Source organism: Lytechinus pictus, chromosome 3 (assembly GCF_037042905.1).
Source record: "Lytechinus pictus isolate F3 Inbred chromosome 3, Lp3.0, whole genome shotgun sequence".
Taxonomy (NCBI): Eukaryota; Metazoa; Echinodermata; class Echinoidea; order Temnopleuroida; family Toxopneustidae; genus Lytechinus; species Lytechinus pictus.
In genome coordinates, this window is record NC_087247.1 from 59,413,740 (window position 1) to 59,440,789 (window position 27,050).

At 35.5% G+C, this 27,050-nt stretch overlaps 2 protein-coding genes across 15 annotated transcripts in view; one reads left to right on the forward strand and one right to left on the reverse strand.

Annotated features, from left to right (window-relative positions):
• Nucleotides 1-10,391: 10,391 nt before the first annotated feature.
• On the forward strand, nucleotides 10,392-20,484 carry LOC129256889 (solute carrier family 23 member 2-like; the record flags this gene model as incomplete). Its single annotated transcript, XM_054895106.2, has 11 exons — nucleotides 10,392-10,497; nucleotides 11,589-11,641; nucleotides 12,420-12,601; nucleotides 13,059-13,179; nucleotides 13,695-13,851; nucleotides 14,524-14,777; nucleotides 15,238-15,367; nucleotides 15,582-15,725; nucleotides 16,440-16,535; nucleotides 17,017-17,274; nucleotides 18,122-20,484. Coding segments are annotated over 11 exons (1,539 nt in total), but the record flags the coding sequence as incomplete, so codon positions are not given.
• A 198-nt stretch (nucleotides 20,485-20,682) lies between these two features.
• The window catches only part of LOC129256887 (serine/threonine-protein kinase Nek4-like), a 28,889-nt gene continuing 22,521 nt past the window's right edge, over nucleotides 20,683-27,050 (reverse strand). For all 14 annotated transcript variants that reach the window (XM_064097473.1, XM_064097475.1, XM_054895105.2 and 11 more), the window contains one exon: nucleotides 20,683-24,436. In XM_064097473.1, coding sequence (XP_063953543.1) covers nucleotides 24,341-24,436 — 96 coding nt within the window. In that variant the 3' untranslated portion in view covers nucleotides 20,683-24,340. The remainder of the gene's footprint in view (nucleotides 24,437-27,050) is intronic.

A 27,050-nucleotide genomic window follows, 5' to 3' on the forward strand; every position in this document is an offset into this window, starting at 1 on the left:
GATTTGGGGAAAATCACTCACTCACTGGCAGGAATGACAGAAGGTTAAGGGAATGGAAATTGGAGAAAGATAGATAGGCGGATCGACGAAGGGATCGGGTACATATGATAGAAGGGGGACGGTAATAACCAGAGGAATGTGTAAGCAGGGGTATAGCTAGGCCTTTTCCAGTGGGGAGGGGGGGGGGGTGGAGGACCTTGATTACCGACAGATATCAGTACCGATTACCGACGACCAATACTCATCTATATCCAACCCAGGGGTAGATCCAGGATATCCAAGGGGGACATTTGGGTTGACACAAAATTTGACAAGCCCCCACCCCCCCCAAAAAAAAGTCTACACTTTTACGGGCACGTGCCTTACAATTTACACTGAAATAAAATAAAAATAATAATTGCGAGCGCGAAGCGCGATCTGAATTTTTCTGAACATTTAGACCTAAAACGATACATTTTGTGCACTTAATTTTTAATAGGATGTGTATCTTTCTTAATGAATTATGCGAGCGCGAAGCGAGAGCTAAAAATGTTGATATTCCTAACTGGACACTAGATATTCTAAGCAGTTTACAGGATGGATATGTAAACAGTCGTGCGGGCGCGAAGAGCGAGCTAATACTTTTGATATTCCGACTTAAGAACTTGATATTCTAAGCACTTTTCGTAGCCATGAACAAATTGGTTTCTATAATTAAGTGATGCGAGCGCGAAGAGCGAGCTGAAAATTTGAAATATTCCCCCTAAAAATGGAAGCACCTTTTTATTTTACAAATATGAACAAGATGGTAGTTAAAAACAATTAATTGGTGTGAGCGCGAAGCACGAGCTGAAATTTTTTTATATTTAGACCTGAAAACTTTACATTCTAAGCACTTCATTTAATTATGAACAGGATGGAATTTTATGCGAGTGCGAAGCTCGAGCTGAAATTTTTGATATTCCAACCTAAGACCTTGATATTCTAAGCTGTAACCGTGAACAAATTGATTTCTAATTATATGTGTTTGATATTTTTGATTTTTTATATTCCGACCTGAAAACCGGACATTCTAAGCACTTAATTTAACTATGAACAGGAACAGTTATATGTGAGCACGAAGCGCGAGCTGATATTTTTTATATTCCGGCCTAAGAACTGGATATTATAAGCACTTTTTGTGGTGACCCGACAATTGCTCTGCCGACATCTGCTCCGCCGACAATTGCTACGCAAAATAAGACAATTGCTCCGCCGACAGTTGCTCCGTCGACACTTGCTCCGCCAATATGTGCTCCCTCGACACTTGCGCCGCCGATATTTGCTCCGCCGATATTTGCTCCGCCGACATCTGCTCCGCCGACATCTTCTCCGCCGAAAATTGCTCCGCCGAAAATTGCTCCGCCGATAATTTCTCCGCCGACATCTGCTCCGATTATATGACAATTGCTCCGCCGAAAATTGCTCCGATTATACGACAATTGCTCCGCCGATATTTGCTCCGCCGACATCTGCTCCGATTATACGACAATTGCATGAAATTCTTATTTGTCCAAGTTGGTCTATGTTAAATGATAGGTACAAATTGTTTTGTTGTTGTTTTGTTCCTGTTATTCGTTAATGTTTTATTTATTTTATTCTCTCCCTATCATCACAGCTTTCTGCTTAAAAAACAAAACAAATTGTTCTCCCTGTCGCTGCCATTTGACAAATTGTAACGGAGAAGGGGAATGACACACTCCCCATTGAAATTGTGAATCTGGATTTTTTTTATTTTTTATTTTTTTTTTTTGGGGGGGGGGGGGTGCTGGACACAATATCTCTTCTGCTTTCCAGCAACTTATACACCATACATTCGCGCGGGCTCTCTCTCTCTCTCTCGTTTTGTTCTTTCACGTTGTTTATTTTTATTGGTGACCGCTTGATTTATTGTATATTTATCAGCATTATAATTATTAATATTTTTATCAATAATTTTTATTTACGTCTTGGGCCTTATCTACCCTTGCACCTTTTTTCTTTCAATTTGTTTCAAACGAAAGTATGATCACCACTGGCGTACAGATGGGGATGGGCGTGCTAGGGGTCACGGACCCCCCCCCCCATTCTCCCTACCAATGAAAAAAAAAAGAATAAAGGAAAGGAAAATAAATGTCATCCTTGTCTGACCCCCTCCATTTTTTGTTGTTGGCTCATTACGCTACTGGTGAGTTACTATAAAACTAGACTTCGGTTGTATTTTTGTTCTATTCTGTGCAATAGCGACAATATAAATATATTATAATAAATGAATATATGTATGTATCTCTCACAATACGTCTAAACAAATAATGTTATTTTTAAAAGACAATAATCTATATACCAGCAATAATATAGTTACAAATTTTTGAAACCCAATACGCATCTCACTGAATTTATAATGCGAGCACAAGCGCGAGCTGTTATTGACCTGGAAAGGGGACATTAACGCCTTTTTAAAATTGTTAACAGTCATGAAGCATATCTCGGGGGGAGATATCTCGTAAAAGAAATGAGAGCGCGATGCGTTAATTTAATATTTTTGATATATTTACCAGAGTTACAATTCTATGTATTTATTTTTCTTTGTGTTATTTCTTTCGACAAACTGTAATTGAAGTATTCAAGAGTAGGCTGTTATGCCTGCTGATCATGATAGAATGTGGATTATTTTGCTGATTCATTAGATCTTAACATGTGTTCTTTAAATTTGGTAATTTGGGTACATGTTAGAAACACAGGCATTGTGCATTCAGATGCACATTGTGGAAATGAGATTCAGTATTCCTTGCAGCTAGGGTTTTGAAAATGACACTACTCTCAATTACATGTATACTGTGTCCATAGTTGCGAATGTGTGAAAATGAAGGTGTTTGGATTCATTAAAGTGTAGTTTTGGTTGGAAAACGTTAATAAAACTGTCGAGAACGTACAGTCTTCATGATTTTTTTTATCTCATGTTCTGATCAGTAAATCAAATAAAAAAAAATGATAATGACAAGAACTTGTTAAGTTTATCCTTCTATTTCAATCCCATGAATAAACAGAAATTGCGATATTCAGAAATAATAAGTCATACACCTCCTTTTTTTTCCTCAAGCTCTCACTAACTCCCCTCCCCCCTTTCTCTCTCCCTCTCTCTTTCCCTCCATAACCCTTTTCACCACTGGCGTAAATCCCGGGGGGATGGGGGGATATATCCCCCCCCACTTTTCGAGGGGGGGGATGGCCTGTACAAACATCCCCCCACTTTTTACGAAAGAAATGAAAAAAAAAATCACAAGAGATAATTGTTTTATTGGTGAAAATTCTTCCAAAAATACCGCTTAACAAATAAAATAATATTATTGAATCATAAAATGCAATTAAAGAGCCAGTTCACCATTTCCAAACAAAATACTTATGTCCTTATTATAGCATTGAAGAGAAATCCCCGTTTCTTCCAATTCATCAATGTTGGGGTCTTTGGGAAGGGATTATGATGGAATGTCAAAAATTTGTTGAATGTAATCTCCAATAAAACCATTAAACCATCATGGGGTAAAAAAGATAATAATATTGGAGGGGTATTTGCCATATGCCTTGGACATACAGTGGCGTAACTACTGGGGACATGGGGGGCACATCCCCCCCTCCCCATCGGCTGACCAAAAAATAAAACGAGGAAAGGGGGAAAAGGAAAAAAGAGGGAGAAAGGAAGAGAAACGTAGTGGGAAAGAAGAAAATATTATTCATTAGAATGTTATATTATATTATAACTATGTTAAATTACATTACATAAGAAACATTTTTATCATAACTTTATGAAACATAATTTGCCCAGGACCTACGTCTTTATTGTTCCTGGTGCTCGCATTGTCTGTTTAACGAGATATATAATCCTGTTGTACTAAAACATCCCGTTTTCAAGTCAATATAAACCAAATATATTTCCTAGCACTTGAGTTATCATTGTTTTATGTAGTGACATATGCTTTTTTTTAATGACTCAAAAGTGATTGCCCCATGTTAAGGTCTTCGTATATATGAAACATTTCCTGTCCGTGATTACGTTCGCATTAGTGGATTGGTGAGATATGTCTGCTCTTCATGAATTCCTAAAATCAGTCCTTAAAAAGTCCCTTCTTCTGATCTGAATATCAAAAATTTTCAGCTCGCGCTTCGCGCTCGCATCATTTGGTTAATGAAATACTTATGGTCCTAGTTAATTCCTACAAAGAAACCTTAAAATGCCCCACTTCAGGTCTGAATTATCTAAGTTTTCAGCTCGCGCTTCGCGCTCGCATTGTTAAGCGAGACAGGTACCTATCATGATTACACAAATTTGATTATAATGTTCCTTTTTAGGTGTGAATATAAAAAAATTTCAGCTCGCGCTTCGCGCTCGCATTATTTGATCAGTGAGATACATATCCGTTTAATGACATTGTCCTTAAAATGTCTCTATTAGGTCACTCACTCAGTCATTCAAAAATGTTGCTGGTGCTCCCCCCCATGCCGTGACCCACGGTCGCCACTGTGGACATATCTAAAAACATGATTGCAAAAAAATGCCAAAATATTTCAGTCATCCCCCCCCCCACCCATCAACACGGATTTACGCCAGTGCTTTTCACAATCATTTTTGTTTGATTTCCGCATAAGCAAAACGACGACAATGACAAGGATGGTGATGATGAAGATGCTGATGATGATAATGATGGTACAATGATAATGATAATAAGTACATGAACACACGTTTTCTTCTCATAAAGTTCATTCTTGGAAAATACATAGGCGGCCATATACAGATGAAGGTATATCATTCATAGAAGAAAATCTTGTTTGATTGATTTGTTTTATTTTTTGAAACTACGTGTAAAATTATATCCCCCATCAACAACAAATCGTTACTTACATTATAACATCATAATGAATATAATTCGACTATTGGCGGACCATATGGATTTTATTTTTTTATTATTTTTTTAAACTTAATTATCCTTTTTCTATCAGTGAAGAAAACAATCATGATCAACATAAAACAAAAAAGCAACTCACTATTATATACAGTATTATCATGATCTAAAAACCTATGTCAGTATATATGACATGATGTGGATATGGAGACCAGACTGAGAGCACTGTGTATACGAGAAGATATGGAAACCAGAGTGGAGGGGTGTACCGAGAAGGTGAAACGACATGTAGCCTTTCACAAGTTGGTATTTTCTTGAATATTAATTTTTAGTTACTGAATGTCTTGTTCATGTTTGTGTGGGACACAATTTGCCGACAGTAAACATTTTGCGTGACTATAACAGTACAGGTTTTCGACAAATAAGGTGGGGTACCGTTGAATTTCACCTGGAGCAAATGTCTCCACTTCGGAGCATATTTCGCCAGTCTGAGCGATTTTGACGCTAAGAATGGGGTATATCTAATTTTGTGTACTGTTATAATAATTACATGAAAACGCGTATTTTTTTTTCATTTTAATCACCAGGCACGTAATAAAACTTACACAAATGCCCCCCCACCATGAATAAGTATTAAGAATATCTATCCCTCCTTTGTGCTTACCCCTTTTTTCTATTTTTTTCTATATGCATGTATCAGGGGCCGCGGAACCGGGGGGCTGGGGGGCTTTAGCCCCCCCATTTTTTTGCCAAAACCGTGTACAAAAACGTAAGAATGACCATATGATTGTAATTTTTAGCATGGTCAGCCCCCCTCTTTTGACTCAGCCCCCCCACTTTAAAAACCGTTCCGCGGCCCCTGTGTATGTCATGTAATATATCATGCATGCATAGTTTAAGTTTACTTTGTAATATATTACAAATTTGTAAATTGACGCCTTCAGCCTGTGCTACAATTGTTATGCGTATGAAAGTACGAATACAAAAATAAATAAATAATTGTCGCATTATCGGAGCAATTTACGGCGGAGCCATTTTCGGCGGAGCAGATGTCGGCGGAGCAATTATCGGCGGAGCAATTGTCGTATAATCGGAGCAGATGTCGGCGGAGCAATCATCGGCGGAGCAATTGTCGGCGGAGCAATGTTCGGTGGAGCAGATGTCGACGGAGCAAATATCGGCGGATCAAATATCGGCGGAGCAAATATCGGCGGAGCAATTTTCGGCGGAGCAGGTGTCGACGGAGCAAATATCGGCGGAGCAAGTGTCGACGGAGCAACTGTCGGCGGAGCAACTGTCCGGAGCAATTGTCGGCGGAGCAGTGGTCGTATTTTGCGTAGCAATTGTCATGGAACCCTTTTTGTAACCGTGAAGAAATTGGTATCAATTGACGCGAGCGCGAAGTGCGAGCTGAAAATTTTTGATATTTCAACCTGAAAACTAGACATTTATCTTAGGAATCCAACTAAAAAATCGATGCGAGCGCGTAGCGTGAGCGAAATTTTTATTGTTATAATTATATTACCTAAAAGTTGTTCTCTACACTTTTCCTGTCCCTGGTCAGCCCAGTCCGTCCTCACTATCGGTACAGAGAGCTCTAAAAGTCGCATTGCGTAAAAATCACAATTTACCGATAAAAGTGTACAGTTTAATTGACATTTACCGACAAAGATGGTGGAACTAAAAAACTGAATCAGTTGGAACAGCCCCATGTGCCCGACAGTTTATCATTTTTTCCGACAGTCTGCAGTCCAGTTTTTGTTTTCCCTTTCTCTTAATCTCTTTCTTCTTTTTCCCCTCCCCCTTTCTCTCTTTCCTTTTTCCTCTTTTCGTTTTTCTTTCGCTTCCTTTTTTTTTTTGCTTGTGACTCGCTAGGGGGGCAGTCTGCCCCCCTGCCCCCCCTAAGGTACGCTAGTGCCAACTACTCATCCTTTTCATGGTTTACATAACATGAATAGAGTGTCTCGTTCAGTAGGTCTAAATCTCGAAATTTTCCGCTCGCGCTTAGCGCTCGCATGTTTAGTTATAAACCTATTCTGCTTAAGTTATTTAAAAAAGTGCTTAGAATTTCCATTCTTTAGGTAAAATTGTCAAAAAATTTCAGCTCGCGCTTCGCGCTCGCATTATTTGATTTTTTAAAATAAATATGTATAACGTCTTCATGGCTAACTGCATGCAGTCTTTAACGGGTACCTTTTTCATCAGTTCATTTCTGCTCGCGCATCGCGTTCGTTGTAATTATTTAATTGCATACACACATCTTTTTCAGGATAATATACATTGCCCAGAATGTTCAAATTTTAGGAAAAGATTTCAAAAAAATTAGCTCGCGCTTCGCGCTCGCATTATATATATATAAATAAGGATATATGATATTATATATTTATGTTGATTTATAAGAATAAAGATAAGAAGTGACTATTAGGACTACCCCTTCAAAGAAACCAAAAATTATCTTCGAGCGGCCGATCGCGGAAAATATGGCTGAAATAAATTCCGGCCCCCCCCCCCTATTGGCGAAGGCTGGATCCGCCCCTGCAACCAATCATTTTAAAAAGAGACTTTAGACAGTCAGAAAGACCAAGACCCTATCAAGGTGCTGCTGTTGTATTTTCTGAAAGAATATATAAAGTACCATGGTTTTTTATTAATCATAATTCCAACAAAATTTCGCCATATTTTCTTGACTGGATAGAAGATGACCATGGAAACTTATTTAATTTCTTTATGATGTACTTTTGCGTATGCTTTATATTTTGGACTTTTTTTTCAATTTCGGAGTTAAACACCATTTTTATACCAAGTTTGATTTGATTTGATTTGATTTGATTTATTTTATTTCCACATTTCAAAACAAAAACAAAGAATATACAAGTATAATATTTTTTTCAATATTACATAATAGGCAAATATTTTTTTAAACATAATGAATAATGCACATAAATCATTATAAAATATAAACTGTACTGTGAAATTATATCTATATATACATTTTCTTTAATTACTGAACATATATATATAGAAATGTGGGAGACCTCCATCTTAAGCTTGGAGCTTGAAAGTGATGGAGGCCTCGAAAGGAAAGGGGATAGAAAACCAGACTGTATATGTTCATATGGAAGTAAAACGTTATTAATTTTATTTTATGTTGTTAGAACATTAATCCTCATGTCAAAATAATATGGTAATGATAATTACCAACGTAGTATTCAAATAAATGCGATTTCGCTCCCTTTATGCACACCAGAAAATATGGCATTTGTAATACATAATAAATACGTAAAAATATTGTTATGCTTCATTGAAAAACAAATTCCACCTATCAGATGGTAATCCTATATAGTTTACAAGATTCCAATGTCTTTTTCTTTTCCTTTTGAACCTTGCATTACTTGACCTACGATGTAATTGTCTCACCAAAGGTTTCAAAGTACTTAAAGGGGAAGTTCACACTGAAGAAATGTTTGTTGTAAAAATAGCAGAAGAAGTAATAAAAATAATGTTGAAGGTTTGAGGAAAATCTGTAATAAAGTTTAAGAAAGTTATTAGAATTTTAAGTTTTGGATTTGTCACGTCATAAACGAGCACCTGCTCCATATGTTATGTAATATGAAATGCATGACTTTCTATTATTTTTTTTATTCATGTAAAATGATTTGTCCGTTGATATAAAAAAAGGTACTGAGTAAAATCATCAATTATCTGAGAAAATGACATTTCATTGATTTTTAACCATTTGCTCGCATATGACGTTACAAATCAAATAATTAAAATTCAAACAATTTTTTTAATTCCTTAATGGATTTTTCTCAAACCGTCTGCAATATATTTTTTCCTGCTATTTTTACAATAAACTTTTTGTCAGGGTGAACTTTCCCTTTAAAATACCATGTTTGCTTTCACTATCGTACCTTATTGCACATTCCAAATTTGATACCACTACAAGTGGTAAGTAAAACCAATAACGAGACGGATTTCCGTTATGATTCACAAGGTTGATCAGAGCAAGGGGATGTTAAAAAGAGACTATCGTGACTGAATGCCCTAATCCCGACGCTAATATGTATATCTTTACTTAGATTGATTCTAACATTGACATAAGGAAATTATACTCCGCCATCCTATGACTGAGTTAAGAATTCTTCCTGCTAAAAAAAATACTTCCCAAATATTTCATACACTCCAAGGATTTGAAATAAATCCAGATCGGCTGTAAATAGTGATCAGCCGAATTTATTTCAAATCATAAGGATTAACTTTTGAATCTCAAAAGATTTAAATTCAAATCTTTTAGATTTATATTCAAATCCACAAGGTTTAAATCTAAATCTTAATATTCGGTTGGTCACTATTCACAGCCGATCTAGATTTATTTCAAATCCTTGGAATTTAGAGTGTACCAAATCGAAAGTCGTTTCATAAATCTCTGTCGAATAGAGTTTAAAGGATAATGAAACATTTAGAACAAGATAGCTTGTGAAAAAACAGAAAAATCAAAGAAACAGATCGACAAAAGTTTGAGAAAAATCAGACAAAAAATTAGAAAGTTATGAGCATTTGAAGTTTAGACCATTATTGTAATGTAGATCCTCCCATTCGCAATGCGACAAAGAATGATGTGTGATGTCACATGTGAACAACTTTGCCATTACTTTTGTATATATTTCACAAAAACTGTCCCATTTGTCACATCTATCAGTAGATCATGTATTATTTCTATAGGAGGGCATGTAATATAGATTTTCAGAGAAAGCATTATGGATTAAGAGTTTGTATCACCATAGGAAAGAGCAAAAAGAGACATTTTGGTGGTATTTTATAGTCCTCCAAAGGGAAAGTTGTTCACATGTGACATCATACATCTTTGTCACATTGCCAATGGGAGGATCTCCATAGCATTAGTGATCGCAATATTCAAATGCTCATAACTCATTATTTCTTTGATCTTATTCTTATATTTTTCTGCTCACTTGTTCCAAAGGTTTCATTCCCCTTTAATATAATCAATGATTCCGATTAGATTGGGACGTTACCTTTCAATCTGGATTATATTCTTGTCCAGGCTCTATTTATGCAACCTTAAAACAACGGAAACATAATAGATTCATAGATCACGCATCGATGATTTCGACAATTCTTTTTGACCGCTCTACTGACAGATAATAAATTGGAGTCGTTACTTTCGTAGAAAAACATGTCTCCACTTCTCACTCGGATCTTTTCTGATTTCTGAAACCCATCTCTGCCTCGACCTACTAATATCATGTCATTTTTGGAAATACATTTTATCTTTCTTTCAATTTCTAATTTCTGTTGGTCATACTTTCCCATGCAGTATCTTTCATAATCTTGCTTTTCGAAAGAGCAACAGAGCACGTTCATAGTTTGTTCAACGTTTCTAATTCATTCATTTTCTCTCTCTCTCTCTCTCTCTTTGCTTGTCTCTTGTCCTACATCGTCTTCATTGTCTTAATTACGTAATAATAACCATGATGATTTGATGGATATTGCAGATTACCGATCGTACAAGGCGGAACGTTCACATTTCTCCTCCCGACTTTTGCTATATTGGGCATCAGGGGCGATTGTCCAACCAAAGCTGGTAAGAAAGTCATCCAACAATAATCAATAATGTTCTCTAACACCATGAATAACGAGTTTTTTTAGAGAGAGAATCGGTGCTTTGCTAATAACTCATTAAAACTCATTAGATTGGAAAACATTGATTTGATAATATCGTTATATTGCCTTTGATTTTTTAAATTTAATACATTATCAGCATATGCTGATATTATTATATTCTGATTTTTAAAAACTGATTGATGATATCTGTTGCAGTTTAAATGTATATAATCATAATTCTTCAACAAAATCGCTGCCAAATGATTTGAAATATTTCAATTTAATAGGTAACATGGAAAATAGAGTTGTATGGCGACGATTATTGATAATTGCTTATTAATGAAATACCCTTTTATACGAATTGAAACACCCAAGTACTTAAACTGTAGATAACCAAAATAGATATATGTACTCTTATTCAAGATATGGAAGATGAATTCAAACAAACGTCCACGCCTATCATATTCATTTCCTCGCATTCCGTGGTTAGCTTGAATTGAATTTTACTTTCAGTGGTTGTTTTGATTGATTTTTAAACATTATTCGAGAATATTTTCAGTATACTGCGAAACTGATCCTATCTAGATATTCGATTGTCATACCGGCTCATTTATTCCCTTGCATTTCAGCAGCTTTGTTTATAGTTTGGTCTATTTCGTTCTAGTATTTGTAAAACCATTATGCCTATAATGTGTACAATCCTGCATGATAATGGCCTAGCACTTCCCATCCGGAAGATCAGTTTTGTCATTGGGCGGATATGGGTATCAAAAAATAGGGGCACAGTTGTCAAACGTCGTAAGTTATTTTTGTTAATCATAATTTAACGCATTGGTTCAGTGGCGTACAGATGGGGGGGGGGGGGGGGGGAGGGGGTTCCCCCCAAAAATGATCGACCAAGAAAAAAGAGAAAATAAAAGAACAGAGAGAAGGATGGAATATGAAGTTATTTTCTGTATAATTATGTAAAAATATACTAACAATCGCAAAACTTGTATGCGTATATATATAAATGAATAGTATGAGTGAAAACTTATTTTTGATTAACTTATTTGTTTTTCTTCCTACCAGCCAATGCAACTGATGAGGAAATACATGCGGAATTCCGTAGCAGGATGCAAGAGGTAAGGGTCACCATGGACCTATTACAAATGGGGTCACCTATCCAAATCTGTTTTCAGATTCCCCTTTTATATTAACATATAGTTTTAAAACTATTTGATTTACCGTCAAGTTGTTAGGAAATTGTATGGTTTTGAAGAAATATATTGAATACGAGGAGGATACTGGTTACTTCATGGTGTTCGTATAGATTCCTGTTTCAAAGGTTCATTTATCTTATACATCCTTCCGGTAATATTAATTCAGATGACTAAATGAATCTTGGTCTGATAACCCTAATCTCTTCAGAGATTTTCCATATACAGTGTAGTGGAAAACGGAGTTGAAGAGGTTTAGAGTTTAGAAGAGTCATTCCCATTGAAAAGATGAAGTCAATGTAAAGAAACTTCTGGAAAAGGTTTTGATAAGATATACGTCTTTTTTAAATTAGTTATTGATCTCGATTAAATCTCTGGAAATGTTTTCTATTCAAAATTTGTCATATTTGTTTTGAATTTGTACAATTTATAGTTATATTATTATTGTTATTATTATAATTATTATTATTATCATTATTATTATTATTAGTAGTAGTAGTATTGCTATTATTACTATTATTATATCATTATTATTTATTATTATTATTATCATCGAAAAAGAATCAAAAGGGGGTCATGCAAAAAACCCTCGAAATATCATGACACTATCATTGTATATAGTAGGTGCCGTTTAACAGCGTGTACATTGTAGCTTAAAACGTTATAGTTAACGTTGTAGTGAAATTCAACCCCTCTCCCCTAGATTCAAGGTGCCGTGATGGTTGCATCGGTTGTCCAGGTAGTTATAGGATTTACTGGAATAATGGGATTTCTACTGCAGTTCATTGGTCCGTTAGCTATTGCTCCTACCATCGGTCTTATTGGACTGTCTCTCTTCAAGGAAGCTGCTAGACAGGCTTCAGTCCACTGGGGTATCGCATGGATGTAAGTCAGTAGGGGATGGAATAATGGTCATAGGATACAAAATTATGAGAAAAATGCCTCCACTGATATAAATTTATATTTAAACTTACTAGTACCCCAAATTATCTGAGAAACTCGAAAGGCTATATCCCGGAGGGCCATTCAAATGTATCGCTGTACACATGCGTGACCAAATTATTTCCAAACACCCCCTAAACTAGTTTTTCTGTGTGTGCAAAATAACAAACAAGTTTTTCGCGGGCTTCTTTTACACATTTAGCCCCTAAACAAGTTGTCGCCAGAATCCTAAACAAGTTTTATCTATACTTGCTAACAATAAGCTAACGATCATTTTACCAACATTGAGTTTTATCCAAAATAATCTCAAAATACGTTGGTCACTTGTAGTAGATGGATTTATCTTTATAGATAATGATGAATTAATGGAATATTGATTATTTGAAATTCCTTTTTTTAGGGTGATTATCATCATAATTGTATTCTCACAATACTTGGAGCGTTTCCCGATTCCGTGTCTAGCTTTCAACAAAACCAAAAAGTGTCATGTCACCAAGTTTCCAATATTCAAGTTATTTCCAGTAAGTACTCACTAGGCCTATATTCAATTATCAAAGGTGAATTGATGATGGGGCCGGGGGGGGGGGGGGGGGGGAGGGGGACTATATACACATTCATAATTATAAGTGTTTAACCTTAATAAGTTAAATCAGATATATTTTTGAATTTTTTCACCATGTCACATGCCTATTTTTCCTGTTTAAATTTGTTTCTTGAATATTATTTTTAACATACTTTTTGTGTCAATCTTTTAAAAGGTTAGTCAAATATGGGTCTACATTATGAATATGTTTTGGATAATTTAATAACAAATACATATCTAATCCTCTACTCGAATTTTGTTTTCTTGGTTATATGAACTTATCAGGGCTTAAGTCGTTCATAAAGTAGCGTCAGATTTTAGAAAAAAAAGTTGTAAAACGTCTAAAAAGAATGACTGCTTCATGGAATAATCCTTAATCAAATATAGCTTGACTGATTTATTTTGATAGTCAGATGAATACCCCATTAATTTTGGTTCTTGTCTTTTTTATAGATCATTTTAGCCATCTTGATTGGTTGGTTGTTCTGTTATATCTTCACGGTAACGAATGTATTTCCCACTGATTCTGAAGCTTATGGTTATGGGGCTCGTACTGATCTTACTCAGGGGGTCTTAGATGAGTCACCATGGTTTGATTTCCCATATCCAGGTAAGTCATCAAAATAATCCTCATCGAACATGTTGATCTTTGCAAACAAAAAGATGTATTTCATATCAGTAGTGTAGATCTGATGATAATAATAACGACTTGCTGAGGGTGAGGGGGACACTGGAACCCCCTCCCTGAAAAGAATATGTCACTCAGAAAAGAAGAGAAAAAAACAAGAAAAGGATAGGAAAGGAAAAAAGGCAAATTAAATCATTTTCTGAATATTAGTCAATATCCATCACATAATTAGATTTTCATTTTGAAAAGGTCAAAAATTTTTGCTCACTCGTGACTTTTTAGAAATTTTGCCCCATGTGCTGTGTTGTGCCACCGCAAATCTTTTGGCTAATTAGACCACTGGTAATTTTTAAGTAAAACCTTTCATTTGGAATAGTGAGATCTCTGTCATTCATTGCTTTAAAATCTCCATCTTAAAAAAGAAGAAAGAAACGTTTTGATTGATAAAACAATTCTGTATTTATAAATAGACACCACTAATACACCAAGTTTACTTTTATGATACACTGAATTATTATTTCTATATATTTAATGTCACAAGACCTGATCTTTCCTTGGAAACTTGTGGACTTGGAAACCATGTATCCCTATATCATGGTATTGTGTTGGTCCCCATCAGATGTTCTATCTTGATCTTTCACTTTTCAAAATCAGGTCAATGGGGCGTTCCGAGCGTGACTACCGCTGGAACTCTGGGTATGCTGGCTGGTGTACTTGCCTCTATGGTGGAATCTGTGGGAGACTATTACGCCTGCGCCAGACTGTCGGGTGCCCCTCCCCCACCTGCTCATGCAATCAATCGTGGTATTGGAATGGAGGGTATCGGGTGCATTTTGGCGGGAGCCTGGGGCACAGCGAACGGCACTACGTCATACAGTGAAAATATTGGTGCTATTGGTATTACCAAGGTATGAATGAGTCAAGTCAATATTTTCACATCTACCTCTGATAGCAATATTTTCATATACACAGAACGCAGAACCAAAAAAAAGGGGGGGGGGGGACTTCAGCTTCCCCCACTTATTTCAATTAAAGCATTTACATATGTGAAAATGACCTTCTGATTGGGATTTTATTGTTTGGTCGGCCCTGTCTTTTTTTTTACTTAGTCGCCCTCCACACTTTCAATACAAAATAGTCTTCAATAACCTGCTTGATTATGAAAATGGAGATTAAGAGATTGCTCAATGCATTAGGGTTTAGAGTCTTCAGACTTTAGACCTCTTTAGTAGTTCCTAACAAAGTTTATTTGGATTTGTTATATCTGTATAGTGAATACTTAGTTCAAACATTATGAGTAGGTGTGAACTTCACCCTTACTCAACACATTTTCTATTTGAATGGAATTCTTCTTTTTTTTAAATTCAGGTGGGAAGCCGTCTTGTCATCCAAGTTGCTGCATGTATTCTAATGATCGTGGGAATCTTTGGCAAGTTTGGTGCCTTTTTCTCCACTATTCCTGACCCAGTCATTGGTGGTGTTCTTTCCACAACATTCGGTAAATTCATCTTCTCTCTCCTATACCTTTGAATTGATTTGTATTGGTTGTTCGAAATGATTAAAGAATATCTATTCAAATTGATATGGTTACCCATAATATTAACTTTAGAAATCTATTGTTCACATTCAGAAATATCTTATAATTTTTGTATTTTTTCCCCTGTAGTTCATGTCTCTCTTTACTTTTCTTATCTAATTGGTGAATATTCTAGGTATGGTAATGGCAGTTGGAATCTCTAACCTTCAGTTTGTGGACCTCAACTCACCACGGAACCTCTTCATTGTTGGTTTCTCATTCTATGTTGGTATTGTCATTCCTGATTACATCCTAGAAAATCCAGAGTCTATCAACACAGGTACACATCTAGGGATACATATGGGCAGCATATTCAAGAAATCACACTATTATCTTCTCTTAAATTGGCAATATTTCCCTTTTGTATGAAAATGTCCATTGTGAAAACAGAGGTTTGCAAGGGAGGAAAATAATTCTTGAATTAAATGGATCCCTAACAGTTGAGTGCTTTTTAAAAACTTTTATTTAAAGAAAACAATGCAAATTTGATACTTTTAACTAATGTTTCTAAGGGCTCATTGCAAGAATAGTTGCATTTCATCACTAACAACAAAATCAGGGGCAATTCTCAAATGTGCACTTCTGATTGGTTAAAAAGAATAAGTGTTGTGATTGATCACAACTGTTCCCACAAAGGGCACTTATTATTATTAAGGTATTAATTTACAAATGTGAGTGTCTCTTCTCTAAATCAATCACAAATAAGTGCTTGCTGTGTATCTCATAAGTTGAACATCAATGTCTCCTATATATTTCTGGGCCATGTTGCATGAAAGTGATTATTATGGTTATCCTTTTTTATCCAGTGGTCAGTAATGTTCAACAGCCAATCACAATAAAGGCTTCTATCAAATTACAATTGAAGATACCATAATCATAATATTTTTTTTGCAATGGAGCCTGAATGGATTGTCATTTATTGTTTATGGACAGGCTATCTATCAAATATTTTCCAGTACAGACTCTTATTTTTTTCAATAAAAATCTCTTTCAGGAAATGCAACATTTGACCAAGTTGTAATGGTTCTGCTGGAGACTAGTATGTTTGTTGGTGGAGCTGTTGGATTCTTCCTAGACAATACGGTACCAGGTAAGTAAGCACTGAAAATATTCAGAAATCTCTATGTACAATGTATGCTTTTTTCATCAATGATATTTGTTCCACACATGTATATTGCATTTGGAAGAAAAGCCCCAATGGTTGGTGTTCACTGGTGATCTTTTAAACAGTGTTGGAAAAAAATTCCTCACAACTCATTGGTGTTAATTTTTTTTACATACTTCTAAGAGGCTTCTTTAAATTTTGGAAGCAATTTATAACAACATAACAACTCAGTAAATAATTCAATATTTGTAAGAAGAAATACGCTCTTACATTTCCATTTTGTGTTTTTATGTAGGAAACAAATTAACACGACACATGCAGCACTCTGATAGCAATGTTAATATTTTTGTGCAAATTTTTTTTTCATGTTTATTGTTGATTAAAACACAAGCCAGGTGTCGACTGTCAACATCTGTATAATGTTGAATCATTAAACATATTTTTTCCTGCATGCTACCTTACGCAGGTACTCCTGAAGAGCGAGGCCTCACAAAATGGAGAGACATGTATGGAATGGCTGATGATGAGGAAGATGAAGACTTTGTTGATGCCTCAGAAGAAGTGATGGAACTCACCCTCAGGTCATATGAGATGCCATTTGGGATGAGCTATATCAGGAAATGGAAGTGGGCAAGATATCTTCCCTTCAGCCCCACATTTAAAGGGATAAATCTAAAAAAATACTTTAGGAGATGCAGGCCAAGAAAAACAAAGAAAGAACATGGTGAGTATCTTTATTCTGTGACACCATGTCATTTTAAAATGTACTGTACCACCCCTCTTATAAGTCACAGTAATGATATTGCTAATGATACAGCATACAATATTGTCTATTATCATGATATAGAGTATTTTAGCGATACATTAAAAACATGTAATTTTTTGTCTTTTTTAATTGCATGTTCAATACCAGAGCGTATCCCTAAAATGACCTAAATGTGACGAATATCCCACAGGCGCCGGTACAAAGCTTGCTATTGAATATGAAACTGTATTCAACAGTCTAGTACGCATGTCCAAATGCGTGAAATATACAACGCATACAACAATGAAAGCAATGTGATGTGCAGCATAGAGCACAATGATACTCAATGACGTCATAATGAACTACATGTAAGACCAAATTTGATCTTACGAAGTGATGATGTCATGTGGCAAGTGATATGACTTGTTCAATCAAATTTCTCCCTTTTTTTTTGGGGGGGGGGCGGGGATGGGGTGGGAAAGATAATAATGATATTGGATGGCTTTATTTCATGGAATACAGAAATATTCCACTCGTTAGGGCAAATATTCCACTCATTTGCGATTCGTTGAATATTTGCCCAAACTCGTGGAGTATTTTTGGTAATCCATTCTGAGCCATCATATATAATATATTTCATTGACATGAAAATATTCTTCTGATTGTAAATCTAGTTGAGGTTAGTAATTTAAGAAACAATAACATTTGAGCTCCACCTTAGTTAAGCAATTTCTAGTACTAGTCTTTTACATACTAGTATAAGTTTATCTAAACCTCTGTATCACATAATTGTAAGAATAACACTGTTGTCATTTTTTTTCTCCAGATATTCCAATGTCTGATACTGAAGGAAATGTTGCATGAGATCTACATCCTTTCTATCCTACTGTCTTCCATACCACCGATGTGACGACTCACGGGTGCATTGCTTAGTCCTTACTAACTGTATCGTTGTCCTAAATGACATCTACTAAGACTCGAGAGGGCATTATCTAATAACCATTTTTATCATTAAATGGTGATCAGGTGACTTATTAAGGTGATGATTATTTAAGAATGCATCAAGAATGAACTGGAATATACAACTTGAGTGCTGCCAGATATTTTCCAAATGTAGAGAAACACCGAGGTGTCATGAACCAATAATATTGACAGAGCAGGACATGGTTAGATATTGACCTCTTTTAAATGAAAATCTAATTTTGTGATAGATTTTGGCTAATGAAATTTTATTCCTTTACTTTTTTTTTTTTTTTTGGGGGGGGGCAAGTGTCCCTAAGCCCTCCCCTAAACACAAGTGAAAGTCACAAAGAAATTGAACTTTGTTGCATACATATCATTTGTTTTTTATGTTTGTTGACTAAGATTTTGTAAATAAAAAATGATATATAAGATAAGTGTGTTTATTTGATCAATGTAGAATCTTTTAGACATTTGTTGATTTGTAGAAGTTTTGCACTATTTGTTGAAGAGTGTGAAAAGGTGAAGAGGTAGATCCATATTGATTTTCAAATCTTAAATTTATTTTACTTTGAAAGGAATTATCATTCTTCTAAAAATAGGTCTTCAATAATCCTACAGAATTTGGCAAAATGAACAGGACTAAATGTTTTTTACATTTATTTGTATGGCTGCACAGTATTTTGTAGGATTAGTATTTTTTTGTAAAATGATTCAATTACACATGTATGCATTTTCTTTGTTAAGGTAATATGGTGGTATCATATATATATATATATCATAGTAGGGATAGTTGTATTATACATTTTGTTGTAGAGTATCTTCCTCATTAAGCTCTAAGAAAGGTCACTTGTGCTTTTAATTTTATTAGTTATATTATTTATATTTAATATTTACCTGACGGCATTCACTGCCATGTACAATACAATATGTATACACAAATTATAAACATATTATAGGACCAAAGAGTACTTATTAAAACGTACTTCACAGCCGTTAATGTAAAATAGAATTTATCATTTTAAATGTTCATTACAAAAACTGCAAGAGTCATGCAATTTATCTTAGTGCATGTAGTTATCCATATAATATGTAATAAATTATGATCCTATTAAATCTTATGACAAAAAACAAAAAGACAGGCTTAAAAATATTATATATATCAATATATAAAATTCAATAGTGAATAATTTCTGGGTTTCCCCTAAAATCAGGATAGGGGGAAATAAGAAAATTCATGTAAATAAGAATATAAGACTAAGACAAATGGTAATAAGACAATGGTTTACAAATGAAAACAAGGTGAATCATGAGTCTCGCCTGATATCGTGATCGATAAAATATGCAGTAAGATCGTTTGACCTTATCGTCCTCATCGACACATGTGTGGTATTACCCAATGGTTATTTGTACCAAATGTAAAAATGTAGAAATTAGAGCAGTTTGAACGAAAACTTGACCTTTTGACCTAGATGACCTTTGACCCCATCACTCTCATGGACACACATGTGATATTACCCTGGGGTCATATGAACCAAGCATCAACATAATTGATGCAGAAATAAAAGCAAGTTGAACAAAAAATTTAACATTATCATTTGAGCTTTTGACCCCATCATCCTCATGGACGCACATGTGGTATTACCCAAGGATCATATGTACCAAGTGTCAACATAATTGATGCAGAAATTAAGAAATGAGAGCAAGTTGAACAAAAACTTGATTATCATTTGACCTTTTTACCCCTATGTAATCTTTGACCCCATCACCCTCATGGACACATGTGGTAGTACCCTATGATCATAATGTACGAAGTCTCAACATTATTGATGCAGAAATAAAGAAATGAGAGCAAATTGAACAAAACTTTTAACATTTTTGGAACAGACATGGCCTCATATTATTTGACCTTTTGACCCCTAGATGAACTTTGACCCCATCACCCTCCCGGACACAGATGTGGTATTAACCAAGGATCATATGCACCAAGTATGAACTTAATTGGTGCAGAAATAAAGTAATGAGAGCAAATTGAACAATAATTATCACTTTTCCTGTTAAGTCTGTTCGAACAGACTAACAGGAAAGGTGATTACTACTACTATGTCTCTACCGAACTTCATTCAGGCGAGACACAAAACTATGTACTATGTGTGTATCATGTTGGATTACAATCAATAATTGCTACATAATTGATATATATACTTCCATCAATATTTGTTTACTGTACTTTTGAGATTGTTTGGTCATTTCTTTTACTACCTAAATGATATGGGAGAGGGGGAGAAAGAGAAAAAAAAAAGAGATGGGGGGGGGGGGAGAGGGAGAGAGAGAGAGAGAGAGATGGAGAAGGAAAGAAAGGCAAAAAGATGTCTTCTAAGAAAACCATGACTAAAAAAAGATTACACTGTTAAACTCTCTACAAAATAAAATATGAATTAGCCAGAATCTTCTGTCTTTAATAATTCAATATATATTTTCATTACAAGGCAAACATTACCTTTTTTCTTGGTCAACAAGCAAAATACCATGTCTATTAACACACAACTACACTCCACAAGAATAATTCATTATATATAACTACTATGGTATAGGCACAATATCTATTATGCAGAAGAATACAGATAATTGACTTATTCAGTCATGATTTACATTTGGCTGGTAAAAGAACAAAACTTGAAAAAAACTTCAGACTCATATTCAAAGAAATGAAAAGATGGTGATGAGAAATGAAATAATCTTAATCTTTTCTTTTTATTAGACTATTTGAGAATTATTCAGGAACACTATTCAAAAAAAGTTTAGGCACATAAAAAGTACATTGTAAGACACTTGTACCAGGGATGACACAGATACCAATGATTTCTACCTCTACCACAGGTGTGTTCTATATAACAGGCAGGAAATACTAATAATGAGTAATGCTATCCAAAATGTATCTATCATACCATGCCAGAAGGATTACATATTGACACCATTCATAAAAGTGAATCTCAGCATACCACACCTCGAGTGGTGCCTGAATAGCAACTGTTCACAGTTCTTAAGACCAGGGGCCCGTAACACAAAGCTTAGTAATGATCGTAGAACATTTTTCTACAATTGATTCCAATGTACAATCAATCGTAAAAATCAAGCCTTTGTGTAAATGGACCCAGATAATTAGGTTTGAGTGAATCTATCATGCACATATTTTCAGCCTACACTTTGGTATAAAGTTTTAATCAGTACCTACTTGTAATACATGTACACCTGGAATGTTTGGGGAGTGTATTTCAACTTGTATGATGCATTAAACTAAATAAAAAACATTACAAAGATTCTTGGGAGATTAATTACAATTTTAAAGCATTTCCATGAATAAACAGAAATTTTCAAAAGCAATCATAGCAGCCTGCTGCAATTTATAACATTAAGTAGTACAGTATAGTGGGCAAAAAAGTATTTACTGCTCTTAATTTGAGTGAAAATATGTTCCCTGAACAAGGCCAAGATAAATTTTCATATCATATCCAAGATTTTGTAAAGTGATGCAGCATTTTGATCAATTTGTGTTGATGGAGCATTCATGGAATTTGCAATGCTGAAAAATACAGGAGAAACAACTCATTATTTGCTTCATATTGCTTGGAATTCAGCTTGACAATTTTCACATTAAAAAGCAAAATTTACAGTTGTAAGACCTTGACAAATTACCTTTATGTGCCTAATTGTTTTAAAGTTTACAATTTACATGTATTTTTAACAATTTTATTTTGTGTTGAATGAATTCAATTTGAAAAATTTCTCTCTTTTTCAAAGAGAGAAATAGAGAACAAGTGGAATGCCTCTGGCGGTCTCACCTGCATCATGCGATTCAATATAGCAGCAGTGCTGACTTTGAAAACTACTATAAAATAATTATTCACAAAAAACACCATTCATATAATGATACAATACTACCTTCATTGACATTTGACCTTGATCATGTGACCCAAAACTTGTCAGTAATACTTGATTACCCCTATATTCACATTTTATACACTATATCCACATTTTATACACTATATCTAAAAACGTTGTAAGGTCATGTGACCTGAAACTCGCACAAGATGTTCAGTGATACTTGGTTACTCTTATGTCCAAGTTTCATGAATCAGATTCATAAACTTTCAAAGTTATGGTAATTCAACAGATTCCTCCACATGGCCAAAGTTCATTGACCTTTGACGTTGGTCATGTGACCTGAAATTTGCACAGGATGTTCAGTGATACTTGATTACTCTTATGTCCAAGTTTTATGAACTAGACCAATAAACTTTCAAAGTTATAATGGTAATTCAACAAATACCCACCAACTTGGCCAAAGTTCATTGACCTTACATGACCTTTGACCTTGATCATGTGACCTGAAACTCGCACAGGATGTTTAGTGATACTTGATTACTCTTATGTTCAAGTTTTATGAATCAGATCCATAAACTTTCAAAGTTATGATGGTAATTCAACAGATACCCCCAATTTGGCCAAAGTTCATTGATCCTAAATGACCTTTAACCTTGGTCATGTCACATGAAACTTAAGCAGGATGTTCAGTAATACTTGATTAACCTTATGGCCAAGTTTCATGAACTAGGTCCATATACTTTCTAAGTTATGCTGTCATTTCAAAAACTTAACCTTCGGTTAAGATTTGGTGTTGACGCCACCGCCGCCATCAGAAAAACGGCGCCTATAGTCTCACTCTGCTTAGTCCACCTCCTGGACTGTTGTTATTTGGTATGATATGACTACCAAACACATAACACACTACCTCCCCAGAACACGCATACACACACCCCCTTTCGGGGAAAGTGAATCAGTGGGTTAGGTGAATCACTGGGGGTAAGTGAATCAGTGGAGGGCGTGTGTGTGTTGGTTATGTGTGCGCGCGGGGTATCGGTACGGTCCGATAGGGTTTGCCCCTTTGGATTGCCCAATCAATAAAAATCGTCCAGGACGTGGACTACACTCTGCTATGCAGGTGAGACATAAATTGTAACGTAATCCATTACACCTTATTTCACAGGAAGGAAGGAAATGAATACACAAAATAACGAATGTCGATTGATTTCCAGTATAAACAGAACACAATGATGATACAGCATTAACAGCATGGTTTAAAGCTCTCAGTAAAGCCTAACTTTATATAGTATGTTATACTGTACATGCCATTGCTTCTCCTCCACTTTCTTGCATTTAGTACTGAGTAAATATTAGAAAATCACAATGGTTTTGAAAGTACAATATAGATAAAAGAAAACGGTACACTTACAAGAAAACAAACATGATAGCCAGGATTATTCTAGCACAAACTCTTTGAATACAAACACTGCCTCTGAAAATTTCTTAACCACAAAGTTTTTGGTGTTTGGTTAAAGAGATGTATGATAAATGTATTTTAAATCCTGATTATGAAAATGAAATGATAACATCAACAGCTTTTACTTGTTTCATTTTGTAATGAGAACTATAAAATCAATTCAATTCACTTTTAAACTCACAACTCTATCAAATTCGTACCTACATGGACGGAAATTAAACACACAGTTCTCTATCACTATATCCTTCTGTTTTTATATCTCATTTCACACATCGACAATTTATAGAATTTAGAATCCATATATAAATAACAGATTAGGAGTAATATATTAAATATAATAATCAAATGAAAATTGGTGGTTTGAATTGTTTACAGGTGCATAATACAATAGGTATTGTATTCTGTTGTCTGCCATATCACTACAATCTGATGATAAATCTTGATATCTATACTTAATTATATAAGTTTTACAGAAAACAGATAACAGTAAAACAGTAAGTTGTTGGTCCACATTTGCAGATTACAGCAAGAAATATTTTACAAAGTAGCATCACTGATGTACCTAAAGATATTTCTTTTCTTCTTTATGTGGACATCATCTCACATAAACACAAGTACTCTACCGCACCAAGTAACCCATCTGTATTTGGTTTATGCCACACTCACCTTCTTTTCCGATACTACATACACTGATGAAGATATGATTTCATAAGATCTTTCCTTTCTTCTTGACTTAAAGGTATTTCATCCAAATACAGTCTCTTCACAGAATTTCAACTGCCATATTTTGCCTCCATAGATGTCAAACTTCTGTTTTCCCATTAATTGCATTAACTGGGTCTGAAAAGAAACATACAAAGAATATTGAAGTCAAAGAAGTCAATTTTATTGATGTTCAAAATTAAAAAGAGAAACGGGCCTTCTTACTATGGCACCTTTTAAAAAACTTGAAACTTGAAACACTGTTATTGAAATACAAGGTGCACTCAAACTGGCCCTTTGGAAACAGCCTTTGAATTATTAGCTGTACTTAAATTGTACATAAATGAAAAAATCCTGTCTTAACTTTCAGGAAAGAGACAGAATTCACCTTTTTTCCAAGCTGCAAAGAGGTTCTAATGTAAGAAGTCTTGGGGTGCTGAATCACAAGAATCAATAAATCAGGCTGGACTAATGAAGACAAATCTTTTATTTCAAGGATCTGTGTAATGCATAAAGGACTCTTCCAGAAGTTAGAGGACACAAGCATTCATCCACTTCATCGCAACATGATTAATTCCTTGTACAATGACCTGCGCAGTCAAGACGGTAAAGTCAGTGCGCCCTTTCCTATTCTTCAAGGAGTTAGACAAGAGGGTGTCCTTTAACCTCTCCTTTACATTACTTTCATTGATGGTCTCATCAAACTTCTTTGTGACAAGAACATTGGATGTAGCCTACTGGGGCGATACTCTGGACTCCTTGTACTGGCAGATGGTGTGGCCCTCCTTAGCTCATCCCCAAGTGAACTTCAGTGCATGCTAGATCAGACTAGTAAATATGCAGAGGAATGGCGCTATAGAATTAATCCTTCCAAGAGCTGTATTGTCATATTCAATGTATGCACCTCGGCATCCTGTCTGGCATCTTGGAGATGTTGTGGTGCAGACAGCCTCTTTGCACCCTCACATTGGCATCATAAAGTCCACCATCAGGCGAGACCCAACTGAAGACATCATCGCAAAAGGGCTAAAAACATTCTACGCACTAACTGGATCTGGAGCTTATACTGGGGGTCTGCTTCCAAACCACAGTGCCACTCTCTGGAAGGTCTACTGCATTCCCAGAATGCTGTATGGAGCAGCGATCATGAACCTCACCAAAGGAATGAAGAGAAGGCTTGATCAAGCACAGCAGCAGTTATTCAAGCAAACCTTGGGCATCCCCAAAACTGCTGCTGATGAATCTGTATATCTACTGACCGGCCTCATTCCATTGAGCACTCAAGTGGATCAAGAGAAGCTCCTTCTAATAGGGCAGCTGCTTAATCTACCCACGATCGCTTTGAATACCGGACGTTCCTGCATGCTCTCTCCAGTCAAACCACCTCTATCAAAGCCTGGCAGGATACTCTTAGTAGACAAAAGCTTCCAGACCTCCATTGTCTCATTCTGCACCCTGTACCATACAGTCAATGGAAGAAGCTTGTGAAGTCTGCTGTTAAAAGTATGGTAGTCTGCAAAGCATCAGAGGCAATTCAATTAAAATCCACTCTCTTTCTGGAGGAGCATCAGCATCCCTCCTCCAAATCACCTATATCCACGCAATAGCAGTTTTAACTTCCTGCATCAAGCTGTAATGATCAGATCCCAACTGCTGTGCCAAACATACCCTGTTCAGGCAAGACTTCTCACTATTAAAAAGTCTAATACAGCCACGTGCCAGCTTTGTAACAAGGAAGATGAAGATGCAGATCATTTTGTTGGATCCTGTGCCTATTTCTTATCTCACAGAGAAGACCTTCTTACAAAACTGAAAAGAAGGCATATGCAAGATGAAATATTATGCCTATATGACCCCATCAAGAACAACAATTATAGTAGAGTGGTACTCTTACCAAGCTCTCTCTTCAGTTTGCTGTCAGCCTGTAACAGATACTCTGTTATTTGTATATAAAATGCATATGAAATGTATCTCTTTCCTGTCCTCAATGAATTGATCATGTAATTTAACCTTCAAATGCAATGTACTGGATGGATAGATAACGTCATACTGCATTTTGGTGCTGATCTCCGATAAAAGCGGAGGAAGATCAAGAAAAAGAAGAAGCACAAAGCCTGGGAAGATTTATTGGCCCTGCCACTGTTGAGCTACACATGCCTATACAAGAGCCATGAGATGCACTATACTATACTTAATATCAGGGGACCCTATATATTGACAATATCAAACTTCAAGCAACCAACTTCAACCAAGACTCGATCAAACATGGACTAAAAAATAAGAATCCTTTACTTCATCATTTGGTCATCAAAGAATATCCTCCAGAAGAAAGCATAGCTCGATGCAACCCTACACAAAGGACCCTAAATGTGTCAGTATGATCTTATATATTTATCTTCATTGAAGAGCTTCTTTGAGCATGTTAAAATTTCAAGCATGTATCCATGGCAACAATTCAAACCCTCTTGCAGTAGATCACATAGAAACAATACTTTAACCTAATGATGTAAATCAACCAGAAATATATTATGAGAGGCATTCCTCCAAACATTTCTCTATCTACTTATCCTCCACATTGGCCTATTCAGTCATATTCTGATCATAGAATCATAAAGAATAGTGACTCCAATGGCAGCTTCTCTATACGTATATAAATCTGCCCTCTTGACTGTCTTCAATCAGCAGAAGCACCTGCTTTTGCCGCTGTTCCAAAGAACCAATACATGGGTTCATTAATCATATCGCTATCCCT